Source organism: Tigriopus californicus, chromosome 6 (assembly GCF_007210705.1).
Source record: "Tigriopus californicus strain San Diego chromosome 6, Tcal_SD_v2.1, whole genome shotgun sequence".
Classification (NCBI taxonomy): domain Eukaryota; kingdom Metazoa; phylum Arthropoda; class Copepoda; order Harpacticoida; family Harpacticidae; genus Tigriopus; species Tigriopus californicus.
Window position 1 is genome coordinate 14,374,946 of NC_081445.1, and position 21,036 is coordinate 14,395,981.

The window sequence follows — 21,036 nt, forward strand, 5'->3', positions numbered from 1 at the left end:
GTTCATTTTCAATATTGCTGGTTTATATTTCTCCTTCGATTCGATCTTCCTCAAAAGAGGCATTTCTATTCACGCAAGTTCAGACCTCAAAAAAAGATATGCCAGGACATGGTTGCCATGTGCTTGGAAAACTAGTGCAAGGTCTAAAACGTCTAAATACCATTGCTTGTTTTAAGACACAAGTGTGAAGGACGTCTTTTTCCTCGCGTTGTCTGTCGCTCATTATCAGATCGCAAAGGGGCTTTAGAAAAAAACAATTGCTTGTAAAATGGACAATGCGTTGATGAGACCATGCCATAAACATGACGTGAAAAAAAGAAGGAAAAATACCCACCCCAATCGGAAATTGCCTTGTCTGACCCCCACGACCGTTCAAAGATTCAAAGATGCAACACCCACTCGCTGATCATCCTCCTCTCCTTGAAGCTTTATGGTTAGAGCCCGGATGTTGCACGTAAATGAACATTCTGGATTTACACTGAATTTTGCATTAGTAAACCTATATTTCTGATACATTTAAGTTAAAAAGTGTTCAATGGGGTTTTAGTGCACGATTTTGAGTGGTCGAAGTAGTTGCCGGCTTCGAACCATTTTTCTCAAAAAAGGAATTGCATTTTCTCTAAATTCCCCCGTAATGTCAACGTTTGATAGAGTATGTGTGATAAAACATTGCATAAAATAATGTAATGTTAAAAAAATAAATTTTGCTTTCGTGTACATAATTGCTTAAACCGTAAATTGAATAACTGTTATCGAAGTGTCTACAAAAGCTGTTGTTGTGGCATATTTCGAAATATCTCTTATTATAAATTTGACGAGAGAAGTAATGCATTTTAGTGTTGACTATAAAAGTAAGAGTGTTGGGAACCAGCCAGTTTTTTGAAGAGTCTAGACCTCTTGTACTTCAAAAGTTTCATTTGCACCCTCAGAAAGTCCTCCCTGTTATGTTTCCCTATGACGCCAAAATGCATTATTTTCCCTCAGCCTTGTTATTGCGAACCTTCAAGATACTCCAGAGAAAAATGACGAGCAATGAGCGATAACAATGAAAGCTGTAGAAGTTAGGCTTAAAGAGCTCTTCGAATCATAAAATTACGATTGTCCACTGTGTGTGCTGTTAACTCCTTAAGTTCCGAGCTCTATTCCAAAATTCTGCCAACAAACCACCCTCCCTTCTTTGAGAAAAGCGAAAAAGTCAAACCTTTCCCACAGGGTTCGTGGTCGCACTTCCTTGGAATTCCTTTTCCACCCACCCTTATCCACTTAAATTTTATTACACTTAGCTTATCTGTAGACAATCCATTCATGGGATTGCCGTGCCAAACTCAATTACTTCTTCACAGTTTTATTCATTCCTCTTTCTTTTCCTCTCTTCTAGATGTCGCTAGCGGACGACACAGCTCTTGTGAGCGCACCTCATCCATGTCCCGAAAGGTAAGCGGTTGCTTTGTAACGCCATCTAGTGGCCTGTACAGCTAACTTACTGAGTCACGCCAACCTGGAATTAGATTATCGTCCACTTGACTGGTTTATGTAATCGAAAATAGCATTCCACACGAGTGTGTTTATATTCTTGGCTCGGATTACATTGCCGAGGAAAAACTTTTTTTAGTGTTGTCGATCCTCCTCCCAAAAAGTTTCTCTCTGCCCATTTTTGTACTAAATAAATGGCGAAGAGGAAGAACATAAAGAAAGAAAGGTGTGAGGAGAGAGGCCTTGTCCATTAGGCTCAACCATTCGCTCAATGGGCCATAAACTATATGCGGAGCACAATTTCTCTTCTGAATTCGGTTTGGAACTAAACGTAGCTTTCCTAGGTATGAAATAATCCTCGATCAAACCGGTCTTGTTGATTTGCAACCCTGTCAGACTTGCCATGGAAGTCCGAAAAGCAATTACTACCATTTTATCTGCCAAGTAATGCTTCAGATTCATGCTCCAAGATCAATGTCGTTTTCTGTGTAAGCAAAAAGTATTCCCCCCAAGATGGAACTCTGGGAACATTTTGTCTTCTCACCCTAAAACGAACATTGACGTGGACTTATAATGCAATCAGATATAAAGTCCATTTCAAAAAGGATACCTCATGCATAATTAGCCATTTCCAGACCCTCTGCTATAGCTTTTAGCAGTTGTCCTGTTTTCTTGTTCTCCTTGGACATCTTGGGAGCGTCGGTCTATGGTCTATTTGTAGTTGTGGATGCCTTTTCAGAGAGGCACTACCACAATAACAGAGCATCTAATCCATCTAATCTCATTCGTCTTGAGCAAATAGCAGCAACAAACAATTGCGTCTAAATTGGGAGGGCTTTGAGATGAGGTATGGGGTCTCTTTGGTCAAATAGAGGGGCCCATTATGGGTGTCTGAAAATGACTCCTGTACAGAAGATTAATTCGCCTGAAAAAGGGGTTCCATTCAAGCAGGAGGAAGTATGCTTTGAGGGCAGGCCCCCTTTATTTGTATCAGTGACACTTGGTTAATGGTTATTCATGAACGCTAACTGGACTTTTATGAGCAAGGTTGGGTGAGTTTTAGTCTGGATTACGCCAGCCTCTCAGGGCAGGATTGTTTAATGCTAAGGATTTATGGCCAATCCTCCAATTAAAAACCAATTGATTTATGAGCAAGCACTCTCATGTTTCAAAATGGCTTGATTTAGTCATTAATTGGATTAATGAAAAAGGACGAGTGGTCCCTTCAAGCTGTAATGCAAATTTTATTGTCAAGACTTTCATAAGTCAATTGGAAAGACCCTTTGACTTCCAGTTTTTTCTGACTTCCTGACCACTACTGCAGTAAAGAATCACAATTACAATTATAAAATATTTGACTAACCCTTGAATAAAAGGTTGATCTGGAATGCTATCTAAAAATTTGTCCAAGTCTGACTTAAAGGATGCTACTGAATCAACACTTACACACTCCCTACAAATATTTGAGGGCAGCGAATTGAACAATGAAGGAGCTCAAGAAAAAAAAAAAAGAGAGTTGGACTTCATTGTTTTAACTAGCCTGGATTCTAGAGGGCTTGAAGGTGCTCTCAAAACGCACATTAAGCCTCTACGATCACTAAAATTGAACCTGAATCCAGGGTTGGGACAAAGCTCATGAATGCTTTTAAAAACGCACAGTATGAGATACCTTTCGTACTTCCTTGCAATATTGAACACTCCCAACCAATTGGGGAAGGTTTCTTGAAAATATGCTTATTTTGCATAGTTTTAAAATGTAGGTAAAGAGTTGCAGTGATTGACTATCTAATGATCAGAACGAAAACATTTTCACTTTACCTAACTGAAGAAATTGACAATTTTTTTACTTTGATAACAATCGCTAAGTAAACGTGAAAAGCGACCGTTTTAGGGGGGTCTTTTTTTTGGTGCCATGAAGTGAACTCTGAAAGCACAACCTTGGGTTGTTTTACCGTCCGGATGAGATTTGCACTTTGAAAAGTGCTTGAGACCGACACAAGGCGCGATAAAAAAAACTGCTAGTATGGACTGTACATGCTAACAAGCACCACAATCACATGACTCGTGTTACTCCCAAGCAGCTCCTCCAATTCAACTTATGTCGTTGTCATGACCAGATGCATTTAAAGTTTCAAGTTTGCAACTCTCCTTGGGCTCCCTTCGAAAAGAAAGTCTAGATTCGCCTCAAGCACGAAAGAGGCCTTCGACGCAGTAAGAAAGCAAGAATTAACACTATTTTTCAAAACCTCATCAAAGACCTCGCTGCTCTTTCTCTCTTTGATTAGTCACTTCTGCTGATTCTCCCATTTTCTGACGGCTCCCTGGCCTTTTTTTGACAGTTTTAGCTGATGTCTTGATTTATCGAATTTTTAAAACGAAGCCCAAAAGGAAGAGAAAAGCGGGGAAGTAAGAAAACAAACGTGGTCCATTGGCCTTTTTTCAAATGGCACCTTGAATGCCCACGAATAGCTGTTATCTGATGTGGTCATTTAAAAATGCGATTATATATCAAACAGACCCTCAATCATTAAAAGCTTACTTCAATTCTCTTGGTCTGGAACAGTTGTGTTTGGTCTTTGACAAGGTTCGGTCGCGGGGTTTTCCCTGACCTTCATTGAGTTGCTTGGCCATGTAGCATCCATCGCATCCTTCTGCTCAATAAGTTGGTAGCAGCAGGTAATTGAATTTTCCGTTAGGCCAGCCTTTCATATGCATCTTTGGGACGGTTAGCTTCCAAGGTTTGTGGGAAGATGCTTTGGAAAGACTGGCGCATCAGCCTTGGAACATGAGCGATTTAGACTGACTTTTCCTCCGATCTGGAGCTCTTTCTTCTCGGCTTTCAAGGTTGATGTTACTTAGCATTTCAGAAATGAGGCAATATTCCATCTATGAATTGCTTCTTTGACCAAAATAAGAGTCGAATACTAACTTGAGTCCGAAGCCCTCTCGAGACTTTAGGATCCCATTTAGGGGTCCTTTTGTGACACAAGGTTCCTATTGTCTTTGAATGAGGGACTCGTTACCATGATAAAGAACATAGGTCATCCGAAAGTCTTTTAATGAAACATTCAACATCCAACTACCTATTTTGCCAGGGTTTTTTTCCTGATGATGTTATGTATTTTTTGCCTCACAGCTTGCCGATACATTGCTAGACTTTGTAGTGTACTCCGATAGTGACGCCCCATTGCCATTCGTCGTTTCATTGGCCTTCCTTGTTCCTACTTTGATTCACCAAGATATGGTTCCCTTTTGCTCCAGCCAAGATAGACTCAATTGGGGGAGTTCTCAAGCACATGGAGGGGATCCCTGTAGAGTCCGCAAACTTTCGTCATTATTCAGGCTTATTTTCAAAATAGTTTGGTCTTTAGGCCTCGTCCAGTTTGATTATTGATTTACATACATGAGACTAATTTTTATCTCTTGGCAAAAAATGCGCAATTCATAATTCTCCGTAAAAATGTTGGGTAAAATAGTAAACTTAAAAAAAACACCATTTAAGCCTCATCCAAAATGACATTAGCTTAGAGGCTAGTTTTTGACAGTGCTTGAAACTTTTACGTCCGTCCAGACAAGTGTGAGCAGTCCTTAATTGTTCTTTTGATGATTGCTTCCTCTTAAAGGTAGCTTGAAGAATATATAACAGTGCGGTTTTCAAATTCTTAAAGCATTACCCTAAAGAAGACAAAAAAACCGTCCCGTCAATGCGGTCAGATGCTCTACCAAACATTGTGAAGCAGTCCTAAAACCAATGGATCCAATGGATCGTGAGAGGTCCTGAAGCACAGCATGACCTAAACAAGGCTAGGAAAGACCAAAGACCGAGAGAGAGAGAGAGCGGACGAACGGACGGAAGGACGGAAGGACGAACGGATGGACTGAAGGACTGAAGGACTGAAGGAACAGAACAGAGGGGAGAAGGAAGAACACTAAGCGGGAATCCTCTCCCGTCGATACGTGGTTCTCTGGGTTCTCACACATTCGTCTTCGTCTTTGGTCCGACCGACATTGGATTGGTGGGGTGGAATGGGCCCTGTTTTGAGGAATTTCCTCCACGTTGAGTCCTTAGCCTTGGCAAGCGAACCTTCACTACCACCACCACCACCGCTTCGGTTACTTCGTCTCTCTCGTCATCTGCCACTACGGTGTAGCTCGTACTCGTGTTCCCTTTTTGGAAAAAGGTTAGCAGGCTGGAAATAACGCTGGAGCGTAGCCAGGTTCTTCTCCGGACAAAAATGTGTCAGAAAACCAGTTCTCTCTCAAGTGATCTTCGAATTTGACCAGTGAACGAGGGCTGGGCAAATTAGTGTGCAATTTTGCAGAGGAAGTGCCCTGCTACTCTAGAAGAGAGTCCCTTGGGAAGATTTCAGTGCTCGTCGACGCTTTTATTGATTGATTGGAACACCTTACTGCAGCAGAGGGATCAAAATGTGAAAGGTAGGAATGGGAAAATGTTCAAGAGACTCGGAAAGATCTCATTAATTGCCCACCCAAGACAATTGACCGACTTTGATCTAATCTGGAATGGGATCATTGTCATTGATCCTCATTTCATGGACAGATTTGACCCACGAAACCCTCGATAAAGGGACCAGTTAGCGACCAGTTGTTGACTTGAAGTAATTTGAAAATGTACTCCTGGGTATTGTAAATTTTATTGGAAAAGTTCCAGATTAAATATTTGTATTTGGCAGTCAATTAAAGACCAATCAGTTATGGCTTTGACGGACTTTTGCTCTTTAGTAGAACACACTGCTTTGAGTTTTGCAATGTCAAAAACAAGCTAATTCTCCCAACATCGACTGAAAATACAGTTTTCCTTCTACTTTACACTGCTGGCTTGTGATTGTCAAGTATGAGTTCAAAAATTGTTTAATTCGAAGTTAAATATCATTCAACAATCCAATACTACTACTCGTAGAGAGTTTGACTTCGTTCTTGAATGGTGTGTTCCACGCCCACGAGTCGGAATTCCGAAAGTCTGTTTCATACATTCATCCTTTGTGTTGTTTGTTTTCCACCCAGTTTTGGAACATCGAACGCTGAAGGTGATTCACAAACAACGTGTTCCACTCATTGTTTTCCTCAGACAGGCTTGAGTACCGCTCTAAAGCCAACAACAAAACAACAACATCTTCTTAATGTGGCACTAAACCAATAAGAATTAGATACAACATACCTTTAAGCTGGGTCCTCCTTCAGAAATGGCCTTAGAGAGGTTGCCAAAGAGAAGTTTTCTCGGGTTGAATTGCACTTTCGGGTCGAGGCCAGGGAGAGCTTTGAATCACTCAGGAGAAACGTTGAGGCCATCGTCCATAAATGGGACATGTGGAACATCATCATGCATCTTGCTTTCTCAGGGAACAAGCAATTCGAATGGAAAATCTTCTTCAAGAGGGGCTTGCGGGCTTTTCCAGTGAATGATAAACTGGGATATAAAAACCATAAAGTGGGATGGAGAGCTTTCGAGTGGATGTTTGGTACCTAATTTCCAGAGGACCTTCACCAACTTCCTGGATCAAGAACAACGAATAAGATCACCAAAACTTTGTCCCAGGGTGCCCAACTTCGTTATGTGTCTGGCCACGCTGCTTCTGTACTTCGGTATAGTAAACGGAACATGGAAGTGAGCCGTACGGTTGATTGTTCTTGGCAAGCTTTGCCAAGGAATGTCACCCAAGTTGGCCATTAAGAGCAGATAAAATCCGGGAATGATAAATGCTCGGGAACGAGTGCTCTGACTTACACGATCTGTGATGTTCCATGTTCCATAAAAATCAGTTTGGAACATTCTGCCCAACCCCCCCACCCCCATACACACATCCAAGCTTTAGGATCTCTCCAATTTTCCATGACATTAAGTTGTGAAGGGACTAGGAACTTTGGGTCAAGATTGGAGCAAACAAGGTGACTCATCCACTGCTGAATTGCTCTGTTGGCAAATCCGCCTTGAATGCAGATGTTACTGCCAACCAGGTACCAAATTGAACCTATTAAAAGAAGGACCTAAGCCTCTCGACGTTTATCATCAGAGAGCTGTCCAAACGACACGTTTGGTCGCCATCAGTACGTAGATCCTAATGAGGTCCGGGCTCTATGTATTCTGGTAAAGCTTTGGGACCGAATGTGGACCACTTGCTTGGAGTTATGCCAGTTCAAAGTGTGAATGGGCCCGAGGACAGAGTTCAAACAGTGATTGTGTTGGGGACGGCCTTGACACGTCTAAATTGTAAGGCAACGAGCTGGATTTCCCCCTGCAATGCTTTTTAATCTGGTGAAAGGTCTCTCAATCTCCGCCACACTTTTCCACTTTGGACCAATTTGTCCTGTATGAGCCCCCAAAAGGCGGGTTTCCCAGTTTCATGTAAGAAAATGTGCTAAGAATGCAAAACTCGTTTAAGTCAGCCAATTCGGCACAAAATCGTGGGAGCCCTGAAAAGTGGATCGACTGAACTTGCTTCGATTCAATTGAAGAGTTCAGGTCGCAATAGATTTTGCTAAAACTAAGGAGGCTTGAGTGAAGGACCCTCCGAGAGAAAACGACAGAGATATTGGCACAAGTCAGGATGGGCAAAATAAATGATTCGGTTCGCTTGAAAATCCCAACCCACTTGACAAAAGCATGTTCTAAAGCAAAGAGATATTTGTCAAGAATAGTGTCTAGAAGTGGAACCGTGCCTTTTGTACTCTGTGATTTTTTTTAGATATGGAATTTCATGAAATTGGGCATTAATGGACCCTGCTGATATTGATAACCAATTGCTAATTTGTCTCAACGACGCCCGAGTTTTGCTATTTTGTATGGTTCTTGTTAATGTGGAACTGTAAAAAGTTGATTAAATTGTTCTAGAAAATGTTCAAGATGATTGAATGTTATATGTTTTGCTTTGACCCTAAATGATTCTTTATATACTCCTTTTTTGGCTAGAGTTGAGTGAGCAAATGTGAGCAACGGGTCCTTTTCGGTTATAATTCACAAATAAAGGAAGACTCCTCAAAATTGCTCAAAATGACGAAACCTTCCTCAAATTGAGTGCGAATGTCACGATTCTCTCAAACTGGCATCACTGACATTATGGCAGGATGTTCCCTACCAACATGTAGCCAAAGCACTCAAACACTTGATATCTTCAAAAGTCAAGGAGCTTCTAAAAACCGAGTAAATATAAAGATATTGAAACTACTTGCTTACTCATGGTCAGCATTCAATTTCTTCATCTCTACACAATTTTGAGCTTCATCATTTGGCTCTATCGCCTTGTTTGTTAATTATAGAGGAGTCAAGATGTAGTGAATAAAAGTTTTTGGTATGTCTGAAAAGGCAATTTACTGAACACAATAAGTCACTTCACCATTGGCCAATCGAGCCTACATTTATAGCCAGAATACTTCTCTTTTGAATAGTAAGTCACGGTTGGATTGAAATTCGGTAGAGCATTGCTAAGAAGAGTGGTACCTGTTCCCTATTAAGCCTTTTGTATCCATACATTTAGTAAATATAAGTTTGTCGAGGTATGTTCGTCTGACGTCAATCAGTTTCTTCTAGGAATGTCATATTAGTATATACTTAGCTTCATGCCATGATTATCGTTTGCATTTGCATGCCCAAATGTCAGCTATGATCTAGTAGAAGTTTGTGTTAAAGGATAAAGCAAGTGAAGGGAAGGTGGTATTATGCCTCATTTCAAAGGGTATTTGTGTTCCTCTACTTGCGCACTGCATACCCATGCACGTATACTACACATCAAAGCGCTATGCGTTCCCATGTACCATATTTTATCTTTACCATAGATATAGAGGTGATTAGATATGCTCTTTTTAGTCCATACTTAACCATAAGAGACAAAGCATCATTTTCAGTTGAAGCAATCGAGACACTTCACATTTACTACTACGTTATGTGAGGTGCTTTTATGGACCTGAATACTTTTCTTGTGTGTACATCTATGCTGAATGCAAATAAATGGCCGTGAAGAGTGTTGTCAATTCCATATTTCTAGCAACTACATGGCACTCTCATCCTGGATGGAAGTGGTGTATTACTGGTGCTTGAAACCCTATTTTTAAGGCCTTCTTATTTGTGAGGATGGTGGGCATTGTATGTGGTAATTAGGATTTAGAATTTTGAGCAAGTTGAAGGCACAAATTACCATATTCGGATCGATATGATTCCCCATTCGAGAGAGGTGTGGCGAATCCACTCGGATGGGAACTAATGCAAAATATTTTGCCTCATCATCACCATTCAAATGAATTGATTTGATCAAGCTTAGAATTCAATTAGACTTTTGACTCGTCAAGGCCACAGTTTTGGCATATTTATCTTGATGGCATCCCTGCCAAGACTTTTGGAAACAAAGGGAAAAAAGAGACTCTCATATCCAGTCTTGAGGACCTCAGATGATGTTGAACGGATTTGCCGCATTCCGGAATTTTATGCATGAACCACCCAGAAATCTTGGCGTTCTCTCGCTCGGAATATGATTGTAAGAAGAGTGTGGTTGGTGGTTGGCTTGAAATGAGGAAATGAATCACCAAATTCCTCTAGGGAACACATCCTTATTTCGCATTTTGGGCCATGTCTCCCCCCCTGCGCACTTGACGCACTCGAGGTTTCGCAGACCACATTCAAGACCAATAGCTCATCAAACTCCTCAAAAGTCCAATGAAGGACGGCCTTCCAGAGGGTCATTTGTCCGGATTATGCAGCAGTCTTGGATTCCACATTCGATTTTTGAAGCTTGGCAGTCATTCGGACTTTCGGCACTTTCCTTGGCTCAGTTATAGCTCAAAACTTGACCAAGAGCCAGCAATTATAATAAGAGGCCAAGTAATTTGATTTTGAAGCCCTGCTCAGGTCTGGCAAACTTCAAAGACGTTAAGTACTTGAGCAGGTTGGTTAAGATGATCCACTATTGGTCTCGAAACTCCAATAATGAGATCAAAGTTCGAAATATAATACAAGTATCCGATTATATAGTGCATCCTACTGGCTCTTTTTGGGTCTCTGATTTTGGATCAGGGAAGCATTTTTTCGGGTTTTCAGGCCAAATCTGGTTCTTGAAATGCTTTTTTTTTGTTTCAACTTTCGTACCGTATGTTATTCCATACGTAACGGTCATCGTTAATTTGGGCCATGTGGCTTTACACACACACAAAACGAACTGATACTCTTAAATTCATTGCTGATCTCTTCACGTTCTTGTGCAAAGGTGACAGATTTGTCAAAAGGCGGGAATTTCAAAACCTCCTTTTCAGCCCAAGATGAGTCGGTCACTTTTTTTTATTAGTTGGCTTGTGTTCTAAACAGGATCTAATTTGACGGCAGGATTAGAGGGAAGATAATCCTTCTTTTCATGGCTACGGCCATTTTCATGGTCAATCCATTTATCACCTGGATCCCCAAGTTCTCCCTTGCTTCACTAATCATGGTAGAAGTGTTTCTAGAAGTAGCATTGACTCAGGGCAAGGCCAAGAGGCAATTTGCTCTCATAACCAGAATCTCTGTTCATATCGGACAAGTCAGACGACATTACCTGTCTTTGAATTGGCTGAAAATACATTGTGTTAATTCAAAAAGTGCCTTGAATTAATAGCGTAAACGTATAATCTAGAATGTCCTGTGAGCGATTCTGCCCATGGGAAACGGGGCAAATGTGGCAAGAAAGGTCTACTTTAAATTCCACCAAAGACTTGGCAACTCGGAGGTAAAAGCACCTCGGGAGAAGAGGCCAACTTTTTGACTTTTATCTTCTAACAATTAAGTCAAGGGCGGCGGCCACCCAGGCACAATTGTGCTGAAACCAGACCCAAAGCCAAGGGATCCACTCCGGAACTGGACCATAAGATTGCTCTTCCAAAACTCTCCGAAAAGGCATTCTTCACATATCAAAACCTGTTCCCCTCTTATTCTGCGTGTTGAGAAAACTCGATTTCATCTGTCCCAGAACCAAATATTGAACATCCGTCTGGCACATCCGGGGGCTCCTTGTCCAGGGATCCTTGACCCGGTTCCATGGGTTGAGGTTTCCCTATACTACGTTCTTGGCTCGGTGACCCATGTCAATTAAAAAGGATCGTCGCTCTCATTTGAACGACATTCGGGGTAGAAGATGCTCGTTGGGTTGGCATCATTATCCACGTCTGTTCCATATGTTGTTGGCGTGTGTTGTACGTACAACGATATGTACGGTACAACATCCACTATAATCATTTATGAGGGCCTGATGGTACGGCGGCTATGTTGGACTAAGTTCACTGAACCACGCTTGACGTCGACAAGTCAAGTGGGAGGAAAAAAGTGCTCGTAATGAGGGTAATGCACAAGAAGTGGATCGTCAGGCAAGATACACTAAGTGAGTGCATGAAATAGAACAAACGACTTTGGTCCCATTTCCTCAACAATCGAATAAGTGCTCGCGTTGAAACGTGTGTGTGTGTGTGTATGTGCTTATTCTTAGGGTGGATTTTGAAATGCATGTCTCGTTCTTTGTTCCAGGTAAGAACCTTCATTGATTTTGGCAAGGATAGTCAAATCGATCAAATGGCAAAAACAAATCATTACTAAATTCTCGAAATATCGATTTCAAAAGTAAATGTATCATGAGATATTATACTCATTGACACATAGTGTATAGTTTCATAGTTCGAAGGAGTAATATTTGAAAAGTTGAAAACAAGTTAGATCCGATACATTCATAGTAATAGAGTTCTTCATTGAATCATCAAAGTGATCAGTTGTTGCCTTAGGCCTTTTTTAGTCCGGAAGGTTTTGGAGCCGAGTCCTGAGTTTAATGTCTTTGTTCAGATGGCTACTTTAGATGCCAAAGGTGGGTAAGGTTAAGAAAACAAACAAGTTCGGTAATGGCAAATACATTCAAGAATCTATTTCAATCTCTGTAACAAAAAATTAAAAAAACTAATTCACATTAATAAGATTTCACTAGACCAACCAACTGCAATTTACTGGCAGATCAAATATTTCATCAGTGTTTAAATGAATCAGAATCATAAATATGTCATTGCGATGTTACTTTGATTGGGATCCCCACGGAGTTTATAATTCTGTTTCAAGGACCTTGAACAAAATGCACTAAAGCATTTTAAAATTAGAAAGAAACATGCTAATGAAGAGAATCGAACCGAACCTGGTTGCAAATATTTTTCTTGTTTCATACACTTCATTCATAGTTACCGAAACGGAGCACCATTTATTAGTGATTATATCGAACGTTTCAAAACCCATCTATGACATCTTGTTTGTTCCAAGTAGGTGTCTTTGATTAATTTTATGCCGCTAAAAGCGTCATTTATTGGTCATTAAAATGAGATTCTATCATACCTGAAGCGGCAAACTAAAGCTGGTAACAGTCGGAATAATCTTTGAAAGTCTGTTAATGAAATGACTCTCCAATCAATTACTTCTTCTTGAGAAGGCGTAAGACAAAACGGATGAGTTTCAAGATTTCGTGTTTTTGTCCCCTTGAATAACAGCACGGTTGTCAAAGTATGTTGTCGTTTGCACTTAGATGAAGATGAGTTGGCACTCTTATTGCATGGTTTTCCCCTTGATTGGGTGGAGGTTTATTACAAGTTGCTAAATAAGTTTTAGTTTGGAGGAAACGAGATTCAATATTACGAAGCGAAAAAGCAAGACGATTTTTTGGAGTATTTGACCACTCGAACTTTTTTCATTTATTGTAGTTAATTTGACTTGCTATTTTTGGAGAACCAAAAGATCTCACATTACTAGATTGAGATTGAGATACACACAAATGCTGGTTAGACTCAGTTTCAATTTGAGGGCAGAAGGTAAATCATCTCAATCTTCGCTCAAAGTTGGCTACTAGAATACTCTGTATTAAAATTTCAATTTGTGTCTAACCATTGTACAATACCAGAAGGATCTTCCAGATAGAGTACACGTAAATGTATCGGGGTAAGTCATGAAAGCTGATTTTATACCCAAAATGTTTTTTCTCATCTTAGGGCTAGGGTTCTTTAAAGTAATTGTGAGGGTTTTAGCCATCGCTGACGCCCTTTCATATCGATTCTTGCATTTAAAAGCGATCTATTCCATGATAAATCCCTTCTTTAATTGCAATTTCAAATTTTTCAGATCATAAGCAAATTGAACACACTTTTGACATTTTAGCTTATGTTTTTGGACAACATGAAATCGAAATTGGTATGTAAATTTAGCAACATCATCAAGGTTTAGTCTCATTTTAAGAGATCACAGGGCCGAGAGAAAGCGTAGAAAAAATTAACTTGAATGATTTTTTTTCCAGGATCGGCATTCCTTACCATGCCATTAGAAAATAAAATTTACCATAGTGAAAATAGTGGAAGAGTTCCCTTGTAGATTTGTCTAGTCAACTTATAAATCGCATTTTGTTTATGCTGATATCTTTGGCCTTTGATGTCAGACGCTTATATGTGGCTATGTAAATTTATGGAGATATCAGATGCTTGTCTAAAACAAATCTATTTCACATACACATATCTCGAAGCCCTTTTCTGTTCTATTTGTTCTTTCTTCTCTCGACCCTTCCTTACTCTCTGCTTTTCTTTCTTCAAAGATATGTTTTCCATGACATTTCCTCAAAAGCGATTGTCAACAACAGTTTTTAGAGGGGCAAATGCGATAGTCTTAATTTTGTTTCTTTACTCACGCAACCAGTCGGCTTCGTAGACGAGGAAAACAGCGGAAAATTTGAGTACTAACCGACTCAGATCTATCTCCGGATCTAGTTCAACTTGACTCCTCACGTTTCCAAATGCCTGCAGATACATCATTCCCATTTGTGTTCTTAGCCTGACAGATCAATTCTTCACCCTGCTAGAATAAAGGGGAGATGTTCATCGAGGGACTTGATGTACTACAACAATAGCGATGGGCTGCCCTTCAGTTTGAGTGTGTTCATGAAAAGCTCTGTCTGTGAGTCTGTTATTAAACGTCATTCTATTGCAATGCCGCAAGTTTTGCTACATGGCAATCGATCAGTTGTACATTCTTCCATGACTTGATGGAAAAAGAATGTAAAGCACAAAAGTGCATTACTGCAAGTTCCATGACCCATCCCGTCGAAGGGTTAGGCTTTTGGTGAGCGTATCTTTGCTTAATCTGCCATACCCAACTCTCTATCTCTCTCTCTCTCTTGTGCTACCTGTTAAATCGTACTCACTGCAAATGTTGCCTTAAAAAATGGAAAAGGCCCCCCTATTATTAGGTTCATCGCTCCATACGTACCTGGATTGGATTGGCGGAAAAAGATGTTTTCATTTTGCAAGGGTTCTTTGGCTCAATGGAATTGGCAAAAACACGAGTCCCTACATCCAGCTGAGGCACACTACTGCTCGAGAGCCAAGTGCCTTTTATCCTTGCCAATTCCACAGATCTTTGTTCAAAAAAGAAGCCGAGTCTACTAATGGTGTCCTTGAGCCTGAGGAATCTGTATATTATCTCTCGAATTCATGCCACATAATGATATGGGCTTAAAACAAGAGCTCTTTCTTCGTCTAATGAATCCAAATTATGGGGAAGGGGGTGCTTTGAACCCTCTGTCTTAATTACCCTTGATAACAGAGGGGTGGGTGTCTTTGGAATGGTTGGTGATAGTGGGATGGTTTCATGTCCGGATATCAAGGCCATATCCCGATATTTAGCGTCAATTGCGTGAGCTACTCCCGAACAATTGGCATTCGCCTTTTGGGAGGGAAAAGTTTCTTGCTCCTTGGAAGCAAATCATCGTCTATGAGTACCGATCAATCATAATGTCAGGACTGTGCTCAGTGTGTGGCTCGCCTCCAGATCCTCGCCTGGTTGGTTGGATGGTTGGTGGTTCCCTGGTCTACAAACTCAGAGTGGGTCGTTCATTACTTGCAAAACTTGCATTTAAAAACACGACACTGTTAGGTTCGTCCAAACTTTGGCGCCTAAGAGGGCAATATGCAATTCACGGGGAAATCTTTTGCACTTGGTGGTCTTGTTTGGTGTGGCTGTGTTTGTTCGCGAAAGAAAATGTCAATATTGACAGATTAATTCATCTTGGAATGGGTTTATCTTCAAACACAGGATTGAACCGTTTTTGGAGTAAAGGCAAGCGATTGTCCCTTAATGGTCACATGTCAAATGGTTTTAAGAAAAATTTGTTTGACATGCTGCCAACGAACGTAATTTTCGTTTCTTAGTGGTTCCTGTCTGGCTCGCGGATCTATCTTTCAAAGTTGGAAGTTGATGATCAACATCGGAACCTTTTTGGCAGTGCTTGTTGACAAGGATACGTTTGGAGTGAAGCATGCTTGGGTGACTTGTTATGTTTTCCAAGATTAATTTGGCTCCCAGTTTTCGTCAATGAGATATCCTGGTTGACGCCAAACCAAAGCGCCAAGGCAAAAAGAATCAGTTCGATTCATCACAAAGCCAGAGGTTTTGGGGATGAGCGAACGAGATGATGCCCCTTGCTCGTTGGGATGCCCTTTGGCGTAAAAGGATTTCAAGTTATGATGTATCGTCTCCTATTTGCCCATCCATGGGCCATATCATCTCTCGTATGATGATATGAGAGCGAATCCCCTTTTCCTCTGGAAGTGGAAGATTCCTTTTTTTTCCTCAGTTTATGAAGCACTAGGGCGATCCCTCTATCCATCCATCTATCCACCCACCCAACCAATCAAGGTACAAAAACAACCTTTATCTGCCAAGACCATCTAATCTGCACCCAGAGCAGTCTTGGAGGAAACCACTGGAAACCACTGGAAACCAGAACACCAGACTGGTCAGTGTTGATCCACTGTTATAATAACCCAGAGCAACCACAACCACAGTTTAGATCCTCCGAAGTCAGAGGAACTGCTGCGCTCATCTCGGTATCTTTATAACTCTATCTTCAAAGCTGGAAGTAAATGATATGATTCAGTGGCTGGAGTTACCATCTGCGAGGGCGTTTTCAGCCCCCGCTGCGTTATGGAAGCCATGGTCTTTTCAAGGTGTGGATTGATATCAAAGCTCCTTGGTGGCCACAAACAAAGAAGTGCCCTGGTAAGGCACACCATACGTTGTGTGCAATTGTTTGTGCGTGTCCCCCTTGAATTTCTTACCTTGCCATGAAACAATTGACACGTTTTTAACCCTGTGTTGTTGGTATCACATCCGCTATATCTTGAATTCAATCTCAGGGTTACCGACCAACCTGTGTGTTTGTGTGTCCTTTGCTAAGGCCAAATCGTTTGCCTCTTGTTACAAGCGCAAACAGATTGGCTCGAATAGATTGAATTTGGCGCTTGGCAGGAGCTCCCTGTTGAGCGAAGGTTACCCCAATTGTCTTTGGAATGTGCTCAAATTCAAGCGTAACTTGGGTTGCCAAGAGTGCGACTGATATGGGAGTCGTGCTCAGGATTGGGTGGATCCTGGGAGATCGATCCCACACAACACTGTTTATGTGTCAAGAATGAGAAGTTGTGAGAGATCCAAGTGATAATCCACCCTACTCCGAATGATTCCGCCGCTTGAGACACAAAATTAGCCCTGAAAAGACACGATGTTTTGAGCGGTGCGCTCAGCTGATCCCGCCACAGGTCAGGGTTGCCACTTCATGCGTACAGTCCAAGTTTAGTAGGCTGGAATTACGAGTTTCAAGCCATGAACTAGAGTGCAACCCTGGACATTTAAAGAGGAGATGAATAAGAAGGACGTACGGATGGATTCAAGTATGCGGGCAAAAAGTTCCGAAGTTTTTGGGGGTGTCTAGGGCCGCCCTTCATTTGGCTCTGAAAGACAGGATGCCTTGCAAGAAGTGGAGGATTGGTTTGCTGGGGCCATTGCATAGAACAACTCTTTTTTCATCTCGTACAATACAATAGTTTGTCCAATTTCCTTGTTTTTGACCTTGTGACGTTTCTTTCTTCACTTGCCCTATTAACGTATTCTTGGTAAGGTCTTCCATAAAAATATTCGACTGACATTTATAATTCGATGGGGAGAAAAATGTCTCAATGGAGCTAACAAGAATTGACAGGCCCCAAAACGCTATGCTGAAAAAAAGCGGAATGATCTCAATTCCGTCCTCTCTCCTGGGCTTGAACTTTTGCGTCAGAGATTAGGAAGAGTGGCCTGCCTGCCAAGACGACTTTGTAGTTGTAGATGTGTATGCGTGCGTCATTCCTGTCTTACGGATCACAGAGACCCTATCACGAAGAGAAGTGCCCCTTGAAACAGTTTCTTTTGTCACTTCATTGTTCAGAGAACTCTTTACCCTTTTCTTCTATTTTCTTTTATCTTTGACCACCTCGTCATGGTCATACTTCAAGTGTTTGGGCAAGGCCAAGCAGGCTTCAATGCGTCACTAATAAACAGTCCCCAACTGGTCGACTTTTATTTGGCAGCTCAAAATTGCTTTGAAGCAATTGCTTTTTGGGAGAGAAAACTGGAGGCTTGTGAGGGGTTCTCTTCAAGTATGATCTTCAAGATTGCGTCGCTCAGGACCGACCATTCTCGTTCGGTCGCCCATTGAGAGCAATTCCGATTCAGTTGTAACTCGGCGTTCAAAGAGGGAACTTCTCGCCGCGAAGCTTGCCCGAATCTGTCAGAGTTGGACAGACTGACGAAGGGACGGACGGACGGACGGACGGATAGGTGGTAGTAGGGGAAGCAGTGAAGGTTAATTGTGTCTCCTCGGTCGTCGATATCAAGATCAGTGTGTTATTTCCTCAAAGTCGGAAGACTGCAAAGGAGATCAGAAGAAGAAGTGTTCCCTCAAAATAGTTGCACATCCCCGGATTCTGTGTCTTGTTTCTTGATCGGGAAGCCTGATCTTGGTTGTTTGTGAAGTGGTGGGAATGGCCATACAGGCGATCTAAAAGGCCTCGCATCGCTCCAACTACTGACACATCCTTAACGAGAGACGGCGAGAGTGACCAGTTTTCTGGAGGAGATCTGAACCAGTTCTCAATACGGAATTTAATGCATTTCCATAGGTGACGAAAGAAGTCCGGTGCTTGTTTTGGGAGCTCGGATGCACTACTAAAAGAGGACATTTCACATTCAAGAAGTCGACCGTTTTTAATCGCCTTGGTTATTTCAAAGTCTAAAAATTGACTTCTCTCTCACACCTTGAACTGCACAAACGGATCACTTAGATATTCATACCCGAGCACGACAACCGACGTCTTGCCTTTGGACGAGGGTAAAATTAAGCTCGAGATACTTCCTTGATTTAAGATAAAGCGGATTATTCTGGGGGGAAATAATCCTCGCCACGAGGGAAAAGGCCTTAATAAATATTCAACACCCACGTCCACACAGGGTTCGCGATAATATTTGAGTACCTATAAAGGGATATCAGATCGCCCGCTCTCGCTCGGACTTCCTCGTCATTTTTGAGCGAGGAATTTGCCTAAATGGTCAAAAAAGAAGGCTCAGCACTCGCCTTGACCTCCGATTTATCTCTTCACGAAATCGGAAATGTCATCAATGACCACCCAACTGTGGAATCCGGCATTTGAACCAAGATCTATTAGTCAAGAAGCCCACGAAGAAATGTATTTTCGAGCCCGTGGGGTTTGAATCTTTTTTTTGACAATCCTACGTATATTTCAGCATCAAGTTGCACATTTTTCGTGTTTCAATTTTCAACCCTCTGCGACAATGACCTTGTCGAGCCATTCGTTACACGCCCAAGAAAATTACGAGAAGCACCTCAAAAACGACGAGAACCAAATTAAAAACCCTCCATCAATTGTTTCGGAGGGCGGAAGAAGAATCCGAGAGATTTCACTTTGAGATGAGAGGGATCTAGCAAGAACGTACGGTCGAAGTCACCTAACTAGTCTTCTTGTATGTACTTTGGCATTTGCTCGATCGACGTTTTTAGTTGTCCCAGGCTCATTACGCGTTGCTAATCAGAGTGCCTCGATATCGCGCCTCTGTTTGCTCTTTGAAAGGGTCAAATTTCAGACCTTCGAGTGGCGTCATCATTATGGTCGTGGTTTAACAGGCTCTGAACAACCATTCAGGTTGGGGAAGTTTTTTTTGCTTTGGTTAACCAACAAAAGAAACATTAAGAAGTCTGGGTAACCTCAAAAAAATCACCCCTCCTCCTTTCCGATTGGCTCCTAATATCCAACTCAAAGACGGTTTTGTGCAACAAAATGTATTGTTGTTGGGTAACTCTTTAAAGTCGCCTCTTTGAGGAAAGGGGTCGTGGTGCAAAACAATTGGAAATGTAAGCTCACTCGTCAAACTTTGTTCGGGGTGATAATTAGATCTTAAGAGCGCCAAATTGGTTTCTTAGCATCCCAGGTGATTGGGCAATTACAATTCAAACTAGGTTCACAAGTGATTCATGGCTGGCAATTCGGAAAAGGAAAGTATCCATTTCGGTCGGTGATTAATGGTCGGTTCGATGGATGGTTAGTTGCTTAGTAAGTGCCAAGAGCGTAATTAAATCACCGGAACAATTCTTGAAATAACCAAGGCAACCTTAGTCGTCATAGTCACACCCCTCCCTGCTTTCACCATGTTGAACCCGTTGATTCACAACAGCAGCTCTGCTCCTACAAGTCCTCTAGTGACCCGCTCCATTCAAATCACGGGCCCAGTGAGCACCCGTCAACGGGTCATCCGACACACACAATCTATTTTGGCCTCGAATATCCTCGTCACGGCTGTCAGGACTAAATCTCGCAGAGACAATTCTCCATCACGCATGGTACACCATGTTCCCATCAATATGATCAACGGCACTAATAGCGATGCAAATAATAACAATAACAATTATCAGTTGCCACATCATCCTAATAACAATCAGTATCGCCGCTTGTCGAGACTAGTGAAGTGTCGGACATTGGATTTCACCGAGTTTCCAGAAGGCATGCGTGAATATGCCGGATATGGACCGAAGCGAACCGTTCGGATCTCCAAGAGTCAACCAGGGTCACCCGTGAGCATTCCAAGGATTAGTGTCCAAGATTTTGATATTACCATCGCAGGATCAGAGGTAAGACGAGTTCCTCTACGTACGTGCAGGTTTTGAACTGAAACTTTGGATTTAAAACATTTTCACGGACTTGCAAGATCGACCATCTTCAATTCTTCATGGTGATCAATCAGGAATTACGTAAGTGAGCGTTTGATAAATGAGTCGTTGATTAATGACTCCCATGTTATATGGTACACCTCAAACTGCCAACAGTCCACTAAATCACGCATCGTATTGGCTGCGGTGCCTTTTTTTCGAGCGGAACAACACGGCTAAGGAACTAAGGAACTACCAAGTGTCTTGTTTTGACTCAAAACAAGTTAAATGTCACTTTTATCATGGCGTTAGAGCAGGTTGCGTAAACTTTTTGTAAGCTCGTCTCGGAATGATCCGTCAATCTGTCGACGAGATCTGGTGGTGAAAAAGAGGCAATGGTTTGAGTATAAAATTCTCGGAGAGGACTCCTTCAATAGACAAAAGAGAGGATGAAGTTCAGAGCGAGCCCGTCAAAGACAACCATGTCCTTAGTAATAGATGGTGGTGCTCTTCCGACTACTTCGATTGGTCGTACTTGTTCTTGTCC

At 41.7% G+C, this 21,036-nt stretch overlaps 1 protein-coding gene across 9 annotated transcripts in view; it reads left to right on the forward strand.

Moving 5' to 3' along the window:
* LOC131882102 (pleckstrin homology domain-containing family G member 5-like) overlaps positions 1-21,036 on the forward strand; it is a 96,495-nt gene that overhangs the window by 30,660 nt on the left and 44,799 nt on the right. For 5 of the 9 annotated variants that reach the window (XM_059229149.1, XM_059229155.1, XM_059229147.1 and 2 more), the window contains one exon: positions 1,379-1,434. The exons of 3 other annotated variants lie outside the window; for them this stretch is intronic. In XM_059229149.1, the coding sequence (XP_059085132.1) occupies positions 1,379-1,434 (56 nt within the window). Of the gene's footprint in view, positions 1-1,378; positions 1,435-19,816; positions 20,472-21,036 lie in introns of those variants that run through there. One more of the 9 variants, XM_059229151.1, reaches the window with a different exon arrangement.